Here is a 22052-nt window from a genome sequence, read left to right on the forward strand (position 1 = left end):
CCTATGATCCCAGAGTAGACCAATGGGTGTCTAGCGTGCGGAGCAAAATGTATCCCCTGGCTTCAAACCGCAAAGGTCACATCGGGACATAGAATCTGACACCCTTTGTTGTAGTGTAAAAGGCCATTTATTAGGGCAGGCTGTCTTATAATGATACACAACAATATAACCATAACTTGAATGATAACTTTATCTTAAAACTTGTAACTCCCCTTTTACATCCTCACTTCAATCCACCACGTATCCTTGCTCACCCAATTTCCCCTTTCATTTCCACACTTCCCCTTTTCTTCATACCCCCTGCCTGACTGTGGCCTCCCCCTAGTCTGTCATCCTTCACCTGCTTCTTTTTCCCCCCTGGAAGGGTGGACAAGCCCGCATCTGACTCTCCACCCTCCCACATCTACTGCTACACAGCACAAACCTAGTTGGCATTTTGCTGCCCCACCAGCGAACCCACTGCAACACATCATGCCTCTTCATTGCTTGCACTACGCTAAAATCTTTCCCCCCACAAGTTAGTTAGCATGAAGTGCAATTGCCCCACCTCATTGCGCTCTTTCCCCACCACAGCACTTCATGCCTGTTACTCGGGAGTCCCAAAGATCGTCCATAGACCTGTTTCTCCGGAAACTTCACTGCCCAATAAATGAAAGAATGTCCGACCAACCACATGCTTCCCTTATGTTTCTCCGGGCCACCCACGCAACCTGGAAAAGAATGAAATGTCAGGAGGTAGACCAAACCCCCGCAAGTTCACCCTTTAGGAAGCACTCTCTACCCAAATTGCTGAAAACCCATCCCCACAAGCGTTCAAGCCCTTACATATTTCTCACAGCACTTTGAACGCCAACGACCAATGCGCCTGATCCTACCCCAATCCTACCCCAACCTGGCAGCTTCCGTCACTGCGCCAATCCTAAAAGAATGCGTACCAAAATTTCCCGCCTGTCTACCCAGTCGTCTCAAACCCATTCTCATTACCAACAAAAGCTGAAAAGATGTAACCTTCGTACCAATCTCATTAATAAACACACCCTCCCCTATGTCCAATCTGTCTCCCCTGAAATTGTCCCATTCCCGCACTGGGCATGCTTCTGACACTCCTCCTTGCTCCAACCATATCCACTTGCCTTGCCCAATTAGTCTGTCTTTGAGCGTGAGCGCCTCAACCAGATACCCAACCTGTCACCGAAACGATGGATCTCACTCCTTTTCAAGCCGACCCCTTTCCCTACCCCCAACAATTCCGACACACGAAAAGCACCAAAAAACATCCATATCATACATAAACGAAACAATGCCACTTCAGTGTGCATTAAAACAGCAAACTAGCGACACGTGTAAGATATCAAAGAGTAACTTGAATGTAATTGCTTCACAAACATGAACCACCCCTGCGTGAATTCTCCCCCACCCCTTCAACATTTTGCTCAAAATATCATTTTGAGCTGGATCCCAACCAAAAAAGTATTTTCCATAAAATGACACTCCTGCCAACTTTCCCCCGATAGTGGCGGATGATAGCCGCTTCCGGATCAAGAATACCACAAAACGCATCGCCCTGGCCTCGAACGTTCCCTATTCCTGCATTCAAAACTTCCCCTTGTAGACTTCAAAATCCTGAAATTCCAGCCATGCAAGTCAGTAACTCCGGAGGGTGGAATCCGCTAGTGACCTCTCCACCAGTCGCATGACCGTCACGTGCCCCACTCCCAAATGTCTGCCGGAACCGCCGTCTTGTGTTCCTCTGCGCCGGGCGCCAACTGCCAGAAATGCTGCCACTGTGAACGAGACAGGGAATCTACAATAGAATTGTTTACACCAGGAATATGCGCAGCCTTAAATATAATATTTAAAGTTAAGCAATGCAGCAGAAATCTCCTGAGCAACCGCAGCACCCTCAGATCCTTGGCTCTGTCTGTTCACCAACTCAACCACTGTCAAATTATCAACATGAAACATCACTGACCTGTTCGCCAGCTCATTCCCCCACACCGCCAATGCCACTAGCAGAGGAAAAATTCCAGAAATGCAGTGCTCCTCCCTTACCTCAACCACTGTCAGCCATGTCTCAGCGCACCAGCGACCATCCCAAAATAGACCAAAACCAGCTGCACCGGCCATGTCCGAAAACAATTTGCACCTGCCACACCGTGTCCTCTTCCCAAAAATACATGGAGATGCCGTTGAAATGCATCAAAAACCTGTCCCAAACATTGATGTCTTCACACAGATCAATGGTCAACCTGATCCTGTGATGTGGTATAGAAGGACCTCACATCGCCAAACCATCCACCTACAAAAAGTCCTGCCACCTGTGACCACTCTGCATGCAAAATTCAGAAACCCAAGCAGCTGCTGCGCCACTCGCAATTCAATTTTATGCTTCACCCTGATCCCCTTCAAAAATAGCAGAATCTCCTCCACTTTTGCTGCCGGCAGACGCGCTATGAGTTCCTCAGTGTCCAGTTCAATGCCCAAAAAGGTCAAAATGCAACTCGGGCCCTCCGTCTTCTCTAGGGCCAAAGGTACCCCAAAGTCCATAGCCAGCCCCTCAAACTTCCGGAGCGCCTTGCCACATGATCCCGACTGTGCTGTACCTACAAACAGGAAATCATCTAAATAGTGTGACACCAGACGGTGCCCACTGACCTGAACAAAAACCCACTGCAAAAAGGTGCTAAAAGCCTCAAACAGCGCACAAGAAATCGCACACCCCATGGGAAGGACCCTGTCTACATAGATAGCCCCCCACAAATGCATCGCTAGCAATGAAAAATCATCCGGGTGAATGGGGAGCAACCGAAAAGCTGCCTTAATGTCACACTTGGCTAGTCATGCCCTTTTCTCACAGAAGAGTCGAATAGCATCATCCACTGTGGCATATACCACCCGTGTATCCTCCTGCATGACGAAGTCATTCACCGATGCCCCTTCTGGCCATGACAAATGATGTATCAGCCTGTAATCTCCCTTGTTCTTTTTCGGTACTACCCCAAAAGGTGAGATCGTTAAGTTCTCCATTGGCCACTCGTGAAATGGGCCTAATATTCTTCCTTCTGCCACTTCCTTGCTCAATTTCGCTGCCACCACCTCCGGCATGGCTTTAGCAGATTGTAAATTTTCAGCCCATCTCCTTTGCCTTGGTCCCTGATAGCCCACTCGGAAACCCTCTCTAAAACCCCATTCCAACTTCAGCGCCGTGTCCGTATCCGGGTACACATGCAATCAATAAAGTAACCTCTCTAACTTAATTGGAGTAGGTGCCCTTTGGCCCAGTAGGTTCTTGCCACCCCCCTGCCCATGGTAGACCTCCACTGCTCAGCCAGGCTGACGAGGGAAAAACATTGCATGACTGGGTGTTTACCCCCACATTTAGAACACTTGTGTTTGAACTTACATGGGTGCCTGGTGCAAAACCCTTTATTGAAATTCCAACACGCTTCTGAGGTGGATACCTGCAGCCTCTGAGGCATACCCCCCGCCCCCCGGAGCAGGATGATGCTGAAACAGCTTATAGACTACCGGGAGACCCTATCTGTGTGGTTGGAGGCCGCAGAATGTGATGAAGCCATCCATTACATCCACAGCTTCGAATCCACATCCCCCTCAGGGTTTATGCTGACTTGGGCCCAAAACTCCTCATCGTAAATTAACCATGCAAACCCCCCAAAATGCAATTGAGCCTTCTGGATAATGTCCATATATTTAAGCATGGCAATGGCCCTGTCAATGTATTTCTCACAGTATATACTGGCGTAGATCAAAAAGGCAGCGGTCCAGTTGTCCATAGTGATTGGAACACGTGGCCTCCTCGCCAATTCCCACTCTTCTTCCTTGGACCCCTCTTTTGCCTAGATGTCCCTTTGCAGTAGTTTGAAAATATCCACACATTCATGGTTCCAGATTTTCGCCTTAGCCGTGTCTGCGACATGTGACCCCCCAAAGGCATAGCAAGACCCATGTAAGGAAGCCTCTTCTTATGCCCCGCCCCCCTTTTATCCTCCTCTGCCTTCTCCCCCTTAGCCCCTGTATCTCCTTCCTTGCTTTGCATCGCAGTCTCAATACCCCTCGCGGCTTTCCCGCCGGCCTCTACTGCACCTGTAGCAGGCTGCACGTGTATGGAATCTTCCCCCACACCGATGGATGTATTGTCGCACAAGCCTTGCCTTTCCGTTCACCCCACGACACCCACCAGTCTCCCTTACCTTAAAAGCCCCGACCAGCCCCTGTGGCGTCCAGCCTTGGTCGATGCCTGCCTCCATCCTTGCGGGAGACCTCTTGTCCTTGGGCGGTAGAAGTTGAAGCCTGCAAAGCATCAATGGAAGATGGTATTGCGCCGCTCTTGCGCCCCTGGCCCTGCGCTCACCTTGTTCTCCCACAGTTCACCGTCCTCCCATTCGTCAAGGTCCTCCTCATAATCCAGCTCAATCATTTTGTCCTCATCCACACCTATACTGTCATCAGTGCCAATTGTATCCGCCATACCATGTTCATCCTCCAACCTGAACCCCCCTTGGCGCAAACCAGCCCCGTGCTTTGTGCGAAACCACAGTGTAGAGAAGGCCGGCGAAGACCCCTCTATTGCTTCGGACCAATGTCCCAAGGCTGTGTTGCGCCCCATTGGCATTGCCACCTTTCCGCCAGCCTCTGCCGCTGGCATTGACTCTGCGCTGCACCTGGCTGTATGCGCCTGATGCCACTGTCACGCTGCCAGGCCACCAGCCGCACGAGCCTCCTGCTCATGTGGAATCCACACCCAACTGCCCTTCTCTGTTCCACGCCCTTCGTCCTGGCCCCCACCATCCCCAGCTGACTTTCTCTTAGCCTTTCTGGACTTTCCCTCTGCCTAACTTCTCTCCCTGCACAGCTTGGCCCACCTAAGTTCTGTCTCCGCCACCAATTTGCGCTTTTCCTGTATCCTGGCCTCTATGTCAACGGATGCCCAATCCGTAGCAAAGGGGTGCTGTGCTACCACCCCGCTAACCCCACTGGCCTCTTCCGCGTGGATCCTCTCCCCTGTGCCAGATGCCTCAGCTCTGCCTGGCCCTGAAAACCCAGGGGCCCCCACCCCATCACTGACCCTCTTTCCCTTAGGACCCCCAACCCTTTCCCACTACTCCCCTTTTGACCCTTGGCTGGGGCCCCAGCCAAAGTAAGAACCAGGGGCTGTTCCAGCCCTCAGTGGTCTCCTTTCCTCTGTTCCTCTTGCCTTTGCAGGTCCCCCTGCCCAGAAACCTGAGCCAAGGGGCCTGAGTCACCCTCAGATGGCCCCCATCCTCCAAAACCTCCCCTCCCAGCTGCTCTGACCCAGGAGGTTCCCCTGGTGACCCACCATCAATATAAACAGGAGGCGGGGTGGACGCGCTGAATCCTCACCCTTTTTTCAGCTTCTTTTTTCCCTCCCTAATGGGGGAAAGGCAAGCAGCAGTTGCTGCTGCCACCCCCTGTGATGCAGCGCGTGTCATGCCTACCCAGGCCTGGTCAAGGACACCAGGCCTGAGCAGGTCCCCTCGGCTGGCTTCACCTAAGAGGCGAAGCACAGCCCTAACGGCATCCAAATGGTGGCCTGAGGCCATGACTTATTGCCAACACTAATTAAATTAAACCTGCCTAACCCCTCCTAACGATCGGCCAATCTTCGTGCAGCGTGACAGCCAGCGCTGAAGAGGCCGATCGTTTAACCCTCAAGACCCTCCCCCACACTTTCCCCAGCCTATCCTAACTATCGGCCGTCATTTCTGGCCCTGAATGCTCCTGCGGAAAGACTGCGTCCAGCATTTCCACGGGGCCCCCATTGCAAAGCATGCTGATCAAACAGGAGGCACCAGTCTAGGCCGATGTAACAGGGCACCCCCACCAGTAGCATAGCAGCCGGAGCAGGCAGGCTATACCCCAACCATTATTCTGCAGAGGGAGTGCCAGAAAATGTAATGTTGCTGTGCGGGTGGGTTGGTGTGAAGTAGGCTGCGCCGCTTTGACGTCCTGCTGCTGACTCCTCTACAGGCCATCCCACAGAGCGGGAACCCGGCAGATGGAGGGGATCTGTGTGCCCCAAGCAGCCCAGCAGGGCCCGATGGCCACTTGATTTAGGCTCACCATGGTCAGGCTGCCGGACATACGGTATGCGTCCCTCAATGAAAGGCTTCTTTCACAGTTCTCTTTTCTGACGTTCACTTTTCTCAAGACATAAAGGTAGCTGTTTATAATGTGAGTGACAGCATAAAAATGTCAGAAAATGTAGGAGTAGGAAATATTGGCACACATATAACTACATGTTACTTCGGTCATGAGGTGGATGAAGAGGGCAAAGTCAAACATGTAGCTCTTGATAAGCAGAGTCAAGTTTTGACCTAAAATAAAGAAAGGTCAACACACAGCGTTCACAAATCCAAAGCATTTGCTTCCTTTTGAATGTCAATTGTTTTTGCACAGGGTGCCTGTATTCATCTGCAGCAGTATTCAACGCACGTTTGCTGCCAACTCGAAATATCCAGTTAATGTTTAACTTTAAATCAGTTTCTGCAGTTTGATAAAACAAAGCAGGACTTTGATGGAACAGAAGCCGAAATTCCAGAGCACTGTAAGATTTCTAAAGCTACACAGAGGTATCAATACAGTCATCCAGTATATTTAACTTACATATGTGCATCTACCAAACCGACAGTGAGGCTTGCAGATGCCCATAGAACATAACTTCCTGACTTACCTGTGGGCCAAATGCTCTACCTGTAGATACACTATCATCCCTAACTTTTCACACTTCATATTAGTGAGTTTGGATATCCAAGGAGTACTTGGGAGAAATAGGTTGTGCACATTACTTCCTCTCCCCAGCCATAGTCATGATACTACCTTCATCCCCATTTCAGCCTTGGTCAGGAGACAAGTGGAAGGGTAGGGTTTGCGTGAAATGAAGTGGATGGTGAAGAGATACAGGCGTGTCAAATGGGGAAGAGAAGTGTGGTAAAGTGAAATGGATGAGAGGGAGAGAGAGGGAATCGAGCATCAAAAATATAGATGTAGGCTCAGAGAGTGATACGAGAGGGAAAGTCATTAGAGAGCAGCACAGCAAAATGAAGTTGGGTGAGTTCTATTAAGAAGAAGGCCATACAGCATTTCATTTTATTTAAGTAAGTGCTTTTCGGTTTAAACAGACCACTCTGGCCTCAGACAGACAGAGAGAAAGCTCAGTCATTTGGGGAAGAGAAGAGGCCTCGGCCTGGGCCATGAATCAACACTTAGAGAGAGGACCATACAGTTTATAGGAAACTTTTTCTGGTTTCAGTTTCATATGTGACAACTCTCACCAGGCCTTGCTCTTCCTAGTTTCCTTCACAACTGAAGCCCAGTCGTTGAAATCTGCAGACTGCAAGAAAAGGAAGAATACATCTCTCAGAATTAAAGGCAGCCTCAGACTAAAACACTGTCTTTTGGTATAAATAAAACTGAAACCAGGAAAGGTTTCTGTTGAACTATATTACCCTGTCTCCAAGAGTTGATTTGTTACAATACTAAACTGAAACCACACAATGTTTCTTATGACCTGTTTTCCCCTGTCTCTAAGGTTTGATTTATGGCCCAATGGAGGACCCTTATCTTTTCCAAACCATTGAAGCTTTATGCAGAGGCTGGTGTAAATAAAAATCCACTTAAATGAAGTGCGGTATAGCCTCAGGTCCCGGGAAGCAAACTGCACAGTGTGCAATGAGAAGGTTGTTTTTCAGTGGCAAGTCCAATAGAAAGCAGCCCTCTTTCTTAACGCTCATTGTCTGTTGCCAACCAATCCGTGTGAAGGTGTGTTTGCCAACCTTGAAAGTGTGCTACTATTACTTAGGGATGAGGAATGTAGAGATGATGGATAAGTTTTGAGAAGTAGGAATGAGGCGTATGGATGAGAAGTAGGGATAGCAAGTAGGGATGCTGGATGATTCATGAGAAGTAGGGATAATTTATAGGGATGTTGAATGATGGATGAAAAGTAGGGATGAGAAGTATGGATGAGAAGTAAGGAGGATGGATGAGTAGTACAGATGAGAAGTAGAGCTGATGGATGAGTAGTACAGATGAGAAGTAGGGATGATGGGTCAGAAGTAAGGATAACAGGTGATGCATGAGAAGTAAGGAAGATGGATGAGAAGCAGGAATTATAAGGTATGAGAAGTAGGGGTGATCAAAGAGAAGCAAGGATGATGGATAAGCAGTATGGATAATGGATGAGACGTAGTGGTGATGGATGAGAGGTAGGGATGAGAAGCAGGGATGTGAGATGAGAAGTAGGCATGATGGAAGAGAAGGAAGGTGGAAAATCAGTAGGAATGATGGATGAGAAATAGGGATAAGAAACGGGGCTGGTGGATGAGAAGTAGGGATGGTGGATGAGAAGTAGGGATGACAGGCAGGGGTGAGACATAGGGGTGATGGATGAGAAGCAGGAATGAGAAGTAGGGATTATGGATGAGAAATAGGGATGATGGGTAGGGATGAAAAGTAATGAATGAGAATGTCCTAAAATGGATGCTGTACTGGCCCCCACAAGTAAGTTTTGGTGCACGCTGTAACCACGAGCACCAATTAAGCACTATTGTGGGACTTGTAAACAACCTCTAATAAGAATCTAACATTTCAATGGGGGTGGAGAAAACCATTACAAAATAGTCACAAATGTGTTGTCTCTTCAGCTAGATGTTGTGATGTTGGCAAATACATGTTTGTTTTATACAAAAAAGCATTTATGTCTATGTGTGTGTGTGTGTGAAAGGATACAGGAAACACATATATGTAACAGTAGAACGTAAGGTTGTATCAGTTACCTTGTAGATCTAAGACCGCACTAGAATTCAGCCTGCGGCCTCGTCCTCTGATGTCCTGGAACTCTTTGGAAACATGACAAAACTTTATACCATTACAGGTGGGTTATCCTGTATGCTGTTCAGATCTGATGTTTCATTAACAAAGGGCCTGGATAGAGTGTAATTCTGGAATACAATGTTACTTTGTCACATTTATATCAAGATGCTTCACAAAATCATACCTCTTCTTCCTCTTCATTCTGGGATGACTGTGATCAACTCATCATCCTTTCTCAAACTGACAATGATAACACCCTTCATCTAGATCTTTTCAAAGATATTTTGCAGTAGATAAACCCTATCCAAAACAGTGCTACAAGATGTCTCCCTGGCCTTTAATCCCAGATGTTCTATTTCTGGCCACCTCAAATCTTTTCCCTAGGCTCCCTGTGGCTAAGCGATCTATATTCTGAATGTTGTGTATGTATCCTGTTGTAGCCTACCACAAAGGTCCTACTTCATCTGTAGCCAAATTTCCTGTTATATTCCAGGCTGTACTCAGATCTGTTAATGCCCATTTCATTTTATTTTTTGTATTGAGTGCACTTGGGTGGGCACTCTTTTTTTGTATCTTGTTGGTTGTTCCACTTTGTGGAACATGTTAGGGACTACCTGCTTTGAAGACACCACATGACACCTGACAGTTGTTATACTGGCACCTGTGTCTCTCAGAGCCCCATCTTCTGCCCACTTCTTGACACCCACTGATTGTTCTATTTAGTACTGTCAGGCATGTGGGAATTCTGTACCATCTCATCCATCAACCAGGGACTCTAACTGTAAACTTTCCCCAGCACCATCTATGGACATCTCTTCACCTAAGTGCTACACTAGCCAGCTCTGCTTGGGACACTTAGCATCTCCCCTGTAGTGGTCTTCCTGCTGACACTCATAGCACTTCACAGGAGCCTTCCCTGCAGAATTATTCTCAGGGAACCACTTCTTCTTTTTCTCAGAGGGGAGCAAGGGAACCCTGTCCGACGGAACTAGTTTTAGGCCTTTTAGAGAACTCCTTATTCATTTTGTCCCCCCTTCTTCTACTGGCGAGGACCCTGCCCACCCTTGGTGTGATCCCCCCAGATACCTCATTATAGAACCTGGTGCTAGTCCAGTGGTCCGCCTCTCTCTGGGGTCAGTGAACCTGCTGTCAACAAGATGTTGGTGCAGATCTGGAAAAAAAAGACTGATCAGGTGTTCTGTTGCAAACAAATTGCACAACCCCTGATAATCTTTTACCTCACTGCCCTTCACCCAACCATCCAGGGCCTTACAGAAAGAATCCATACAATCCACCCAGGTATTTTGGGAAATCTAACTATCCCTGAAATCCTGTCAGTATTTCTCTGGGGTCAAACCAAACTTCTTGATTAAGGCCTCCTTCATGGGAAGATACCTCATCCTGTCACTCCCGTCTGGGTCCAATAGATTGTCGCTTACCTCACTTGGGATATGTCTTGACAAACTAGCACCCCAGTGTGTCTCAGGGACCGTGTGCGTTTGCAGTGCAATTTTATCGGCCTCCGACCATCTCTCTGTCGTCTCCCACCACGTAATCCGACACCAGACCCTTCAGTATGTTGACCCTCCTGTCAGAGGGCACAAAAGAATTTCTGCCACCATCACTGCTGGACTCCACCTGTCTGGCCTTGATGTCAAGTTCACTCAGGCTCAACTCCTGAGCCAACATCATCTTTTTCTCTTCCATGACCAATTGTTTCTCCTCCAAGTCCTGTCTCCTTTCATCCAAGGCCATTTCTCTCTCTAATCTGAATCTCAATCTCCCTAACTCCAATTTTAATTTCCCTTCTTCCCTCCTGTCCTCCAGCTCCTCTGGGGTCAGGCTTTCAGAGGACATACTGCTTCCTGCCATGGGGGGGTGGACCACTTCTCCTTGCAGGCTTGTTGTCCCCTAGCCCACCGGCAGTCCCAGATTCTCCAATGAATCCTGGTCCAGCTTGTTGTCATTCTTCCACCCACTCCTCCTATGTGATCTCATGTGTTACATCCCTCGATTCCAACCAGGCTCTCTGTGCCTTCTGCAGCTCCAACTTTGTGGTAAGGCCTTTACTAGAAACCCCAAACTTCTTGCAAAACTCCCTGAGTTGTTGCACTGCGTACCTCTCCAACTTTGACAACTCCAACTCCAGTTTTGCAGGTTTAGGTGCAGATAAAGCTATGGGACCTCCAATCTGGCATGATTTAGAATAAAAAAAGCAAAAATGCAAGTCAGGGACAATTGAAAAATAAAAATGCTAACTGAAGAGAGTAGGAAACAAAATGCCAAAAGGAAATTGGTATGAATTGATCTAGATGTGGATAGTAGTGTATACCAAATTACTGTAAGGTACTGCACAAATACAAGTCCTATCCACACTGCTGATCACCGGTGTTAGACATTGGGTCTCTAGTTGGCAGAGGTATGCACTCTTTCTAAGTAGGGACCACAATCCGAGTCAGTATAAGTCAGTTACACTCCCCAAATTAACCTGTGCTAACCCTCTGGTAACTTGGAACAGAGCAGTCAGGCTTAACCTAACAGAAAATTTGTAAAGTATTTGTGCAACACTCAATTATAGTAACACAGTGAAAGACACCACAAAAAGACTCCACACCAGTTAAGAATATAGAATATTTGTCTGAGAAAAATGAGACCAGAGTGACAAAAATCCAATAATGCCCAAGAATGGCTTATTATCCTAGCTGATAGAAATTTACCACAAATTATTTTTAAAAACAAATTGAGTCTAAAAAGGACCAGTCAGATCACTAGCCAGATGAGACAAAGAAAAGAGAGATCATCTTGGTTTTAGATGTGCCTCTACTAATCAGCTCTCTTGAATAGCCTTATTTAATACATTGGGTTTACTATCAAAAATTATTTTAACAGTAAGTCTAGAAGCTAAAGAGTAAATGTTGAAGACTGGCACCTGTGTTGTCTATCAAGACTGTCATCTTCATATGGAAAAATTTGCATTACTAGGCCACCAAACCTGGGGAGGGGTGGCTAAGATCCTTAATTCTTAAGGGCATTCCTTATATCTGTTAAATACAAATAGAAGAGCTGAGGTACTAAAATGCACCTTTGCTTTAGGCTTCTGCTTGTGTAAATTCTATTTCATGTACAAATAGTATTACTTAGCTTGACACATACCCAAATGTTATGATGTAACCATTGTGTTCCTTGAACAAGTAAGGGGAAGGTTTCCCAGTGATGTAACAAATGCCACAGCAAGTTTCTATTAATGTAGTCAAATGCTGTCATTGTGACATCGACGTGAACATTGGTGGTATATCAGAGTAAGCGCAAATGTCATAAAACTGGTGTCCTAGAAATACTGCCCTGCTATTCCCAGCTTTCTGTGTATTAAAAGAATTACAAAGGACTGGTCATTATGCTGCTATATATTCCTGATGATGCGTGTATTGTTATGACTTGAGATCAGAGTGAACAATAAGAATGAACTGTTACACTGGGCAAAAAATGGGTAATACAAAGAACAAATAACTTCTATGGTCCATTGATCTGTTAATGTTTTACCTCCAATCAGATGTTTCACATGTTGCTTTTTGTACTCCAAATGAAGGCAAATTATGATCAGCTATTGCTTAGCAAAATGTAAGTTTTTATAAAAGTGTACAAAGCCGTTTTGCAAACTAAGTCTCTGCAGTTTTCAAAATCAGAGTTTGCAACTGCCCCAAAAAAAATTTTCTCTTAACTTAACTCATTTTACAAGTTAGAAAAGCCCTTCCAAATCACAAACTGGGTTTTATAATCCATTCAGAATCACAATTCGGAATTAGAATTGAGACGTGAAAGGGGTGTCTACTCATGATTGTGAGTTAAAATGGTAACCGTTGATCAGTTACTGGCCCCTCAAAGGAAGTGGTAACGGAATGCAAAAGGGAAGGTATCCCCTTGCACCACCCTCCCTATTGTAAATAGGGTGACCTTGTGGGGTTCAGGCAGTGGTTCTTGAGACCCCTCCATGCTCCTCTCAATGTTTAAAAAAAATAATGTTTACTACTTGGGAATGGAAACACAAAGGTGGTGGCCTGCTGTTCATTACAAGCCATCATTCCTGTGTTTGTAACCAATCGCAAGGGGTCACAAATACCACAAGGCATAATTAATATTAATTTTGAAGGAAGTTCTGTAACCCCATGTTATTGAAGATTTCACAATGTGACCTATTAGTACATGAAAGGTCATATCACAAAATTAGAGATGTGTTGCAAAATGTCAGTGCACACTTTGCAACCACTAGTTGCAACGGGTCTTTTAGCAGAGCATGCCTAGGCTCTATACTTTACAACAATTTGTTTGCTGCTGTTATGGGTGATTAAGCAGATGGGATCATTGGTGTGTTAAATTAAGAATCCCTTCTTGAATGACCCAAGTGTTGTGTGCTTTTCAATTAACAGTATGATGCAGTCCGACTGAACCAACTGTATGAGCAAGCAAGGTGGGCCATTCTCTTGGAAGAAATTGACTGCACTGAAGAAGAAATGTTGATGTTTGCAGCGATACAGGTATGAACTTGAGCTAAGCAGCAAAACCAGTTTTCAGAGGGAACCAGCATGAGCAGCCACAGGTGCATGTTGATATTTGCAGAGCTGACATTACCACTTAACTGTTGAAGCAACACTAGAGATGCATTGTTATCCCAAGGCAGTATATGATGAGCATGTAAAAAGTAGTCTACTTAAGTGTTAAAGAATAGTGAGTTAGGATTCTGTTTTGGGTGTGAGGGAATAATATATTGTTGTTCTCCCTGAAAAAACAGAGGGGGCTGACCTTCCCCTTTCCTCTGGAATAAATGGATGGGTCCAGCAAGGATCACCTTTTGGTATAGGTAGACTGCATGGAAAACAAGGGGGCCTGAAAAACATTTGGAGTGTACCTATGCAAAATCTATACAGCCTGAAGTGCCATTTACGTTATCAGCAGCAGTTCTTTGTCCCAGAAGCCTTAAGGCTTTTAAAAGAGGGTGGAGGTTAGACAGAAGCAGGGGAAAGATGAGGAGAAGGGAGCAGTCATGAGTATGGGAGGGCGATTAGTGCTAGAGGCAAAAAGAGGGAGAGGCACAAAGAACTAAATGGAGAGAAGAGAGAGAGAGCTCGCAGAGCTAAATTTAGCGTGGATGAAGACTTGCACAATCTTGGTATTGCCATGGCACACAGCATTTTGGGTCTGTTTCCAGTAATGCAAATTAACTTAACTGAAAACTTGGGTGGGCTGCCCCCAAGAACTTTTACCCCATTGGTTACAGAGTGCCCAGGAATCACCCTCTACCTACTACCTGGTACCAGGCATAAATGTGGCATCCAAGTGCACCATCCCCGAACACTTCTTAGAACTACGGAAGATCAGAATAGGACTGAAGTCTGACCTGCTGCCTATGACCTGAGAGGAGCCAGAAAGGGCTGAATCTGCTCCCTCTTTTGCTCTGGATAGATAAGTAGACTCCAAGAGTCCGTTGTCTGACTTCATGTGTGCCTACAGGGATACGCAAACCTGAAAGCCTTTTCCCTGGAATGCCCAGCTGACGAGTGGCACCCGGACTGGACTTTGTTGTTGACCTCTGCCTTGACACCATAAGAGTCTCTAAGTGCCTTCCCCTGCGGTCATGGGGGTCTCTGTGGTTGTTTTGAATTTCATCTTCGCCCCACATGGAGAATGACAGTCCCATTCTGCTTTGGAACTTCCATGAAATGTCAACACTTTCTCAAATAAGTGACAAAACACTTTCTGAAGTGGAAATTAGAACATTTTTCAAACTTTTTGACTTCCATACTTTCACTGGGACCAATCCACTTGTTGTATCTGACTCAGGCTCCACCCTGTTTGATCTTAAATCACACTTATGTTCTGATCTGTGCTTCCATAGACTATCATTAGCACATAGGCCCTTATTAGGAAACTATTTGGGTCGGAAAACCACCACTCCGGTTTTCTGCCCGCTGGCCCTATTATGAGTTTTCCTCTGGGCCTGCGGGAAACTCACCACAACATTGCCACCGGCTCGTAATCGAGACAGCGGCAAAGTTGCAGTGCATCGGGTGCGACAGTATCCCTTGGCGATTTTCACTGTCCATAATTCGGGAAGTGAAAAGCGCAAAGGGTCTGTCCATGGGGGGCCCCCAGCACCACGTCTCCGCTAGCCTTTGCACAGCAGTGGGACCGCCATGCAAAAGCCGGCAGATGGGGGACTTGTAATCCCCAGGGCTGCGCTGCTTGCAGCGCTCTCCTGGTGGATTAAGACCGCAGGCACCACCAGGCTGTCGACTGGCGGCAACCTGATGGAGCCGGTGGTCGGACCATGGCGTCTCCGCCAGGGTTGAAATGTGGAGGCTAGACCACTGCTTTGGCGGCATCCCAACCTCCACCACGAGTCTGGCGGTCCCAGGACCACCAGACTCATAATGAGGGGCATTTGTTTTTTGCTGCTCTTTCTTCTTAAAATATTAAAAATTCAGGTCTCCGGTTCTCCTTAGTGGATATTTGTCTTTTTGGTGTTAATTTTTATTAAATTTCACTTTGTTTCTGCTTCAGTTTGGGATTTTCATTGTTTGGTGTTTTGACTTTATTACTGTTTTGTTACTGGATAAATACTTAACACATTGTCGTAAGCTGAGCAAGTTTTTTCTGTGTCATAGCTACCAGGGGATTGAGCTACAATTAATTTATTAGTGAGGGTACACACTGGCAAGGTGTATTATTCCTTGATGTAGGCAGACGCCTACCCCAAATAATAATCAACATTCTAGCAGTACACATAAAAGACTAACACATGGCATGAAGTTATAGGTTCCAAACAGTCAAGACAAAAAAAATACAAAAACATCAATCTGTATAAAACTCTTATTCAAATATCCCCAAAGCATCCAGTTGGTATGGAAGGATGTGCAGTAACTCCTTTTGCATATGTACACAATATTAATTGAGCAAAGGTTTGAAGATGTTGAATGAGTCCTTGGTTAAATTCCATGTAGCCTTATCACTGATAAGTGATGCTTTCTTTTGGCTTGATAATGTTTTCTTTAAAATGCATGACTCTGTCACTTTAATGACTGAAAATTGTTTCTGATTGCAGTATCATGTCAGCAAGCTATCATTATCGGCCGATGCCCAAGATTTTGTTACTGATTGTGAGGTGGATGAAATAGAGGCAGCTCTCTCCAATTTAGAAGTGGCCTTGGAAGGCGGAAGAGTAGACAAACTTTTGGTGAGATAATTTTTAAAGTTTTTACTTTTTTAAACTTGAGCTATATTGCATTTGTTTATATGTTGAATATTGCATGCTTTGGATTCAGCACCAGGGTGATATTGAGCTATATAAATACACATGGCTGACTATTTCTTGAGGACATTGTGCGCATGGGGTATGAAACAGTTTACTGTATGCATAGTGTGTGGACTCTCTGTGTTAGCACAATTGCTATTTGGAACATAACAAAATTACTGCCTTTCTTGGAGAGAGTCACTGCAGGCATAATGTTAAAATGGAGCTGGGTAAACAGATTTGAGAAAACATTCCTCCTTCCACACCTAATATGCTAATATTAATGGTACTGTTAAGGAATTTTTAGAGTGCAACTTTCACCTATAAATGTATTCTGGTGCACCAGTACTATGAGTTCACGGAAGACAAGAGCATCTGTGATGGTAGAAAAGCCAGGTTTTAGTAGCTTTCCTAAAAGAGAGATGATCATCATTCCGGCAATGTGCCAATGGGAGATTGATCTAGTGTGGAGCACCCTCCCCCACCCCCAGCATTAGATTTCTGAATGTGGATGGCAGTAGAACAAGGAATAGTCAGGTGATAAAAGTATCACTGAATAAATGTTTTTCAGTGTCTCCTGAAAGTGATAGTATTGAGTTTAAAAGGTAAGGCACAATTATCCAACTAACAATTATATATTGTCTTCCAAAAGTGACATTTTATTACACCAGATTAGCTATTTTAAAAACCAGGGTTTGGCAATCCAGCAAATTTATAGAGTGAACCAAACCAAAAATGAGCCCAGGGTCTTCCTTGTCTCTATGAGCCAAAGCATGAACTTAGCCATCAGAAGATTTGTCAAAAAGATAAAAGCCCTTTGAAATTAAGAAAAGTTTATATTTCAGTGTTAAATATTAGATAAGATCAGTTTTTTTCAAAAAATGAAAATTGTTAATAACAGTTGTTTCTACACCCACAAAGAAAGATATTCATTTGTGTACATATGGCCAATGATGTTCTATATGAATCAACATTATTGCCCATTAAACCGAACAGCAGTAGTTTTCTTGCATAGCACCTTCCTAAGGTGAATTAGTTCACAGTACCCTCAAATTGATCTCACAGAAAATGAGGCACTTTGTAGTAAAACGATTTGCCTCTGTTCACACAATTTGGTCAAATTGTGAAACTGTGATTTGAGTTCCGCTTTCCTGATTACACATTGTGTGACCTAGCTTCTGAATGGATATCTCATTCAACCTTGTGTTTAATAACAAAATGTTCAGTACTGAAGTATAGTATAGTGCAAGATTAATGAAAGGGAGAACACTTTATTCTTATGTTAATGCCTCTGGCTTCCCCTGAATTAATAAAAACAGAGTTATATTTACGTGTGGTGAAACAGCACCCTGTCTGCAATCAGATTAGTAAATTAAACATTGCCCATAGATTCCACTGAGGATTCTCTTGGATGCAGATCGTCATTGGAAATGTGTAAAGTGCACCTGTTTATGGGAAAACATTCATTTACATGCTCTGTTTTTAGTGGAAGCAGAAAAGCAGATTTCATACAGTTACTCAACTGTCCTAATCTTAAATACTTGGTGTTTCAAACCTGCTTTAAGGAGAGACTGGGCTGCAGGTTTCGTATATGTACTCAACTGTGCTCTGTTTAAAAGTTCATGTGTTTAAAAAAAACTACTTTGGGCAGACACTGGGCCTGAGCTTGAGGTGCTTGTCATGGATTTATTTTAGAGTCAGTTCCTATTGAACAATGGTTGAGCCTCCGCTGGATATTTAGTTGGAGACGACTTTGGCTTGCCAACCTCTATGGGGAAACCAACCAATTTAGGGGGTTGGCATTTTTCATCCATTCGCTCATAATCAAATAACATGCATTCTGTCTCATCTCATAATCTCATTCTTTCTTTCTTGTATCTTGGACTACTTTCTTTACATAAATGAATAACTATTCTTAGGAAAGCGATGCTCCTGTTAGCTGTGATGACGTTCTGTATTATAAATTGTAACCTTTTTTAATATTCAAATTAGAGACTCATAGCTGCAACCTGTCTTTACATTCTAGCTCTCAGACATATGAATGAATCTTGCTAGACTTTCTTGTGTAATGTTTGCCTCTATTTTACTGAAAACATACTTTATGCTCTACTTTGAACTGAACAATTTATCATCTCCTCCATTCTTGTCTAACAATATTGGCATGTGCTCAAATATCCAGGCAGTCTAATACTGCTTCTAGTATACCTCTATGATGGTTATCAGAATAATAGAATTGTTCTTTTTTTTAAAAAAAGTAAAAAAAAAATTGGAGTTGATGAAACTCTCAGCTTTGGCACTTCTGCAGTATTTTCCCATTTGCTCCCATAGTTCCCCTGCATGTCTTGGTTTTTGGCAATAGTCTGATGGGCCCCTGCACCTGAACTACCCCTTCAACTGCAGCTCTAGGCTTCTCAGAGGGTAATGAAACTCATTTTTTTCTTCCTACCACATAAACAACAAAGTTATCTGCCAGTAGGAAGTGGGGATTATCATTACCCACTAAGACTGGAATTAGTGGTGTGAGTTGACTTCTAAATACACCTCTGCCATCCTTCACCTTACTTCTTACTTAAAGCCAGCATAGTGCAAATATATACCATTTCTTGCTGAGTTGCAAAACCTTTACATAACATTGAATATGGTAAGTTTTAAACTAGCATAGTTTGTTTAATTTTATTATATGTAAGCAGACATACAGTGTGAACTAATGTAGCCCATTTTTTTTAAATGATGGAAGACTTCTCATAAGAAGCCCCTAAGATTCATCAGCATTTTTTATTGTATAGGCAATAGTGCATTTTTGTCATAACACAAGTTAACTCCTTATACATGCATGCATGTAGAAAGTAAAAATAAACTCATATTTTTTTCGGTTAGGACCCTTGTGAAGCTGGTTTTATCTTTGTTAGACTGCTCCTCATAATACAATCATACAAAATGTTTTCTACTTTTATCAGGAGGATATCACGGATATACCAAAACTTGCAGATAATCTCAAGTTATTCAAGTAAGTAAAACAAAAAGGTGCTTATAAACCTCTACTGTAAATGATATTGTAATTAGGTATTGCTTTGTTTTCATGAGTAGATTATCATTCATTTTAGATGGACTCGTTCACTTTGTTATGTAATTTTTTTTTATTCTATACATATGTGTCGACAGAGTAGATCAATATACAGCTTTCTACAAATAAGATAAACTAAATAAATTATTACTTTTTGCAAACTAGAAATCAAATAATAGGGCTCCTTCCGACAACTCAATAAATCTTCACAAATCTTTATTGTACAGTTTGTAAATCATATGAAAGCTCAATATAAAAGTGTGATGAAATTAGCTTTTGAAAAGGGGTTTTGCATTTGTAGTTTTAGTTTTTTTACAAAGCCTTAATAAATAATTAGGGTTTGGCTATAACGGATCCTTCAAAAACAATACAAATAGATTGAAATTGTGTTTACAGTCAGGTTATTGCAGTGTTCTAAAATCCAAATCTCCAACAATATTCTCTGCTAATAAAATTAGGTAGCACCATATATGTCAGAGAAACCTCACACGGCCACCAACAAGAAAAACACTTGCAATTAGACATATAATAAAGAAGCCCAAATTAGGCTTTCAGCAAAAGCTAAAAAATGGAAATTCACACATGGAACATTATGGCTTATTTTTAATTTGGAAAAATGACAGTGGTTATTTAGGATCTAGAAACATTCTGCAATATTGTTTAAAGGGCTAAATCTGTGTGATAGAACCCCCAAGGAATAACAAATGTACATAAAGGTTTTGTTTCAAAATAAATCCGTATTATTTTAGATCAAAATAAGCATACACAGAAAATTTTGCAATGTTGGATAGGGAGACACTCCATGTTACAGGGCAGTACAAGTGATTGGTGAGTAAAGATTGAATGTATACAGCAAAAAACATAGAAGAAAAGCACACTATTGATATCAGTACAGGCCTCGTAACCCTATAAATCAGTGGCTAGTCAATACAGAAGATATGTCGACATTTCAACCCTGGTGGATGTTCAGTTATAGGGTCTTCATCAGGACAAGTGATGGTAGCATCCTACAAAATTTGTAGCAAAGATGGAAGACAGAATTACATTTCAATAAAAGCAATGATTGTCAGTAACACATATTGCTAGTGGAGGCCTACCTCAAAATTGCAAGAAAATAGATACTTATGTGGACTCTGGACCCTCTTCCAGGGATCTAGTTACACAAATTGCAAAAATGCATCTTTCTATTGGTGGTGATCAGCTATTTTGAAAAAGGTTGTACAGCGTACTTCCAGAAAGGCTGTGTTATATGCCCCTTTAAACTAAAGGAGAATTACTATGAACTAATGTGCCTAAACAAGTGTGTGGCAATACTGCTGAGTGTAGATGTTAGATACCATAATATGTAGAACTTACTCACAATTCTGTTAGAAATCATAGTAGTATATATGTGTATAAAATCACACTGACAAAACAAGAAGGTGCTCACCAATAGTGCTAAGCCTAGAAATATTCTTTATAAATCTATTGAATAGTTTATCTCTCCAATCTAAACAAAATAATCAAGCATATCATAAAATTGTGTTATGTGAAAAAGTTAATCAAAAAGATGGGAATGGTTGGTATCATGTGGGAGACGTGCAAACACTCATCCACTTTTCAAAATCACATCAGTCCGATGCATGTGGTCCCTGAATAGCCAACTGGCAACAAAGGACGTTGTGTGTGGATTTTTTGGATGCTGATTATAAAATATAAGTTCACTGTAGTAGGTAGGGCTTATAGAATTCCAAAGTCAGGTAGACATAACAGAATTGTTTAACTTGTGAATGAGCCAAAAACAAATTGTATTGAGATCTCTGTCGAAAAACTGTAGTTGCATCAAGTTTATGCAAACTACAGATCAGAGTGAGAAAGACTTATGGAAATGAAAGCATCGTATGGGTTATCATAGAAACCTTGAGGAATGCTAAATTGATATTTAAATTTACAAACTCAAAGAGGAATTAAGCTTATCTAAAATAATGGAGGTCACTTAGTTTTGCCACAGACAAGTGCTAGAGGATAGCATACTGGAATATAGAAAAATTAATGTGCCTAACCATTGAAAGTAGGTGATTTCCTCATTTTGATTCTGTTGAGAAAAGATGTATTGGCATAGTTGTTCTGTTAATGCGTCCCTTTATGATAATTTATTTCACATCAGGACTCGTTTTAGGCCAATGAATCTTTTGACCCAGTTGAGAGACACAGTAGGACGAGATAGCTAATCAATATATCAATTAATACATCAATAACGTCATCAATATTTATTACAACAATACATTTCACCTTATTAAAAAAAGAAAAGTCCCTGCTATTCCCTGCCCTTTGCCTCCAAATATCGCACAAACCAAATTCCTTCATCATTCTCCTTAAATACTGTTGCGATTTAGGTGTACCTCGTGATTTACAGTTATGCCTATCCAACTCATTGTCTAATACCACATTGAAGTCACCCATCAAAATCACCGGGTCCGAAAATTCCAGAAGCTGAGAAAAAAGCTGCTTTAAGGGTTCTATATCGTCGCAGTTGGGCCCATAGTAGCCTGCTAAGACCAGATTCCGACCCCCAAATTGTATATTAGCTATCACCCATCGCCCTGCTAAAGCTGATCTAGACTCCAGGATTGCCACCCCCCCTGCTGTGCATGTTTAACTAAAATTGCCACCCCTTTATTATGATAATTGTGTTCTGTACATGCAAATGTTCGAACCCATCTTAGTTTTTGTATTATGTTAGTACACTCCACCTTTGTGAGATGCGTTTCCTGCAAGACTAAAACTTGTGCCGTAGAATCCTGCAGATACTGTAATATTCGTTCCCTTCTTCCTCGCACCCTTAAGCCATTGACATTCCATGAAAGAATT

The 22052-nt window shown here is 43.3% G+C and overlaps 1 protein-coding gene across 1 annotated transcript in view; it reads left to right on the forward strand.

Annotated features, from left to right (window-relative positions):
• FERMT1 (FERM domain containing kindlin 1) overlaps positions 1 to 22052 on the forward strand; it is a 219813-nt gene that overhangs the window by 107658 nt on the left and 90103 nt on the right. The window contains exons 7-9 of the mRNA XM_069234152.1: positions 13278 to 13385; positions 15950 to 16081; positions 19096 to 19145. Of these exons, the coding sequence (XP_069090253.1) occupies positions 13278 to 13385; positions 15950 to 16081; positions 19096 to 19145 (290 nt within the window). The remainder of the gene's footprint in view (positions 1 to 13277; positions 13386 to 15949; positions 16082 to 19095; positions 19146 to 22052) is intronic.

This window comes from Pleurodeles waltl, chromosome 5, assembly GCF_031143425.1.
Source record: "Pleurodeles waltl isolate 20211129_DDA chromosome 5, aPleWal1.hap1.20221129, whole genome shotgun sequence".
Classification (NCBI taxonomy): Eukaryota; Metazoa; Chordata; class Amphibia; order Caudata; family Salamandridae; genus Pleurodeles; species Pleurodeles waltl.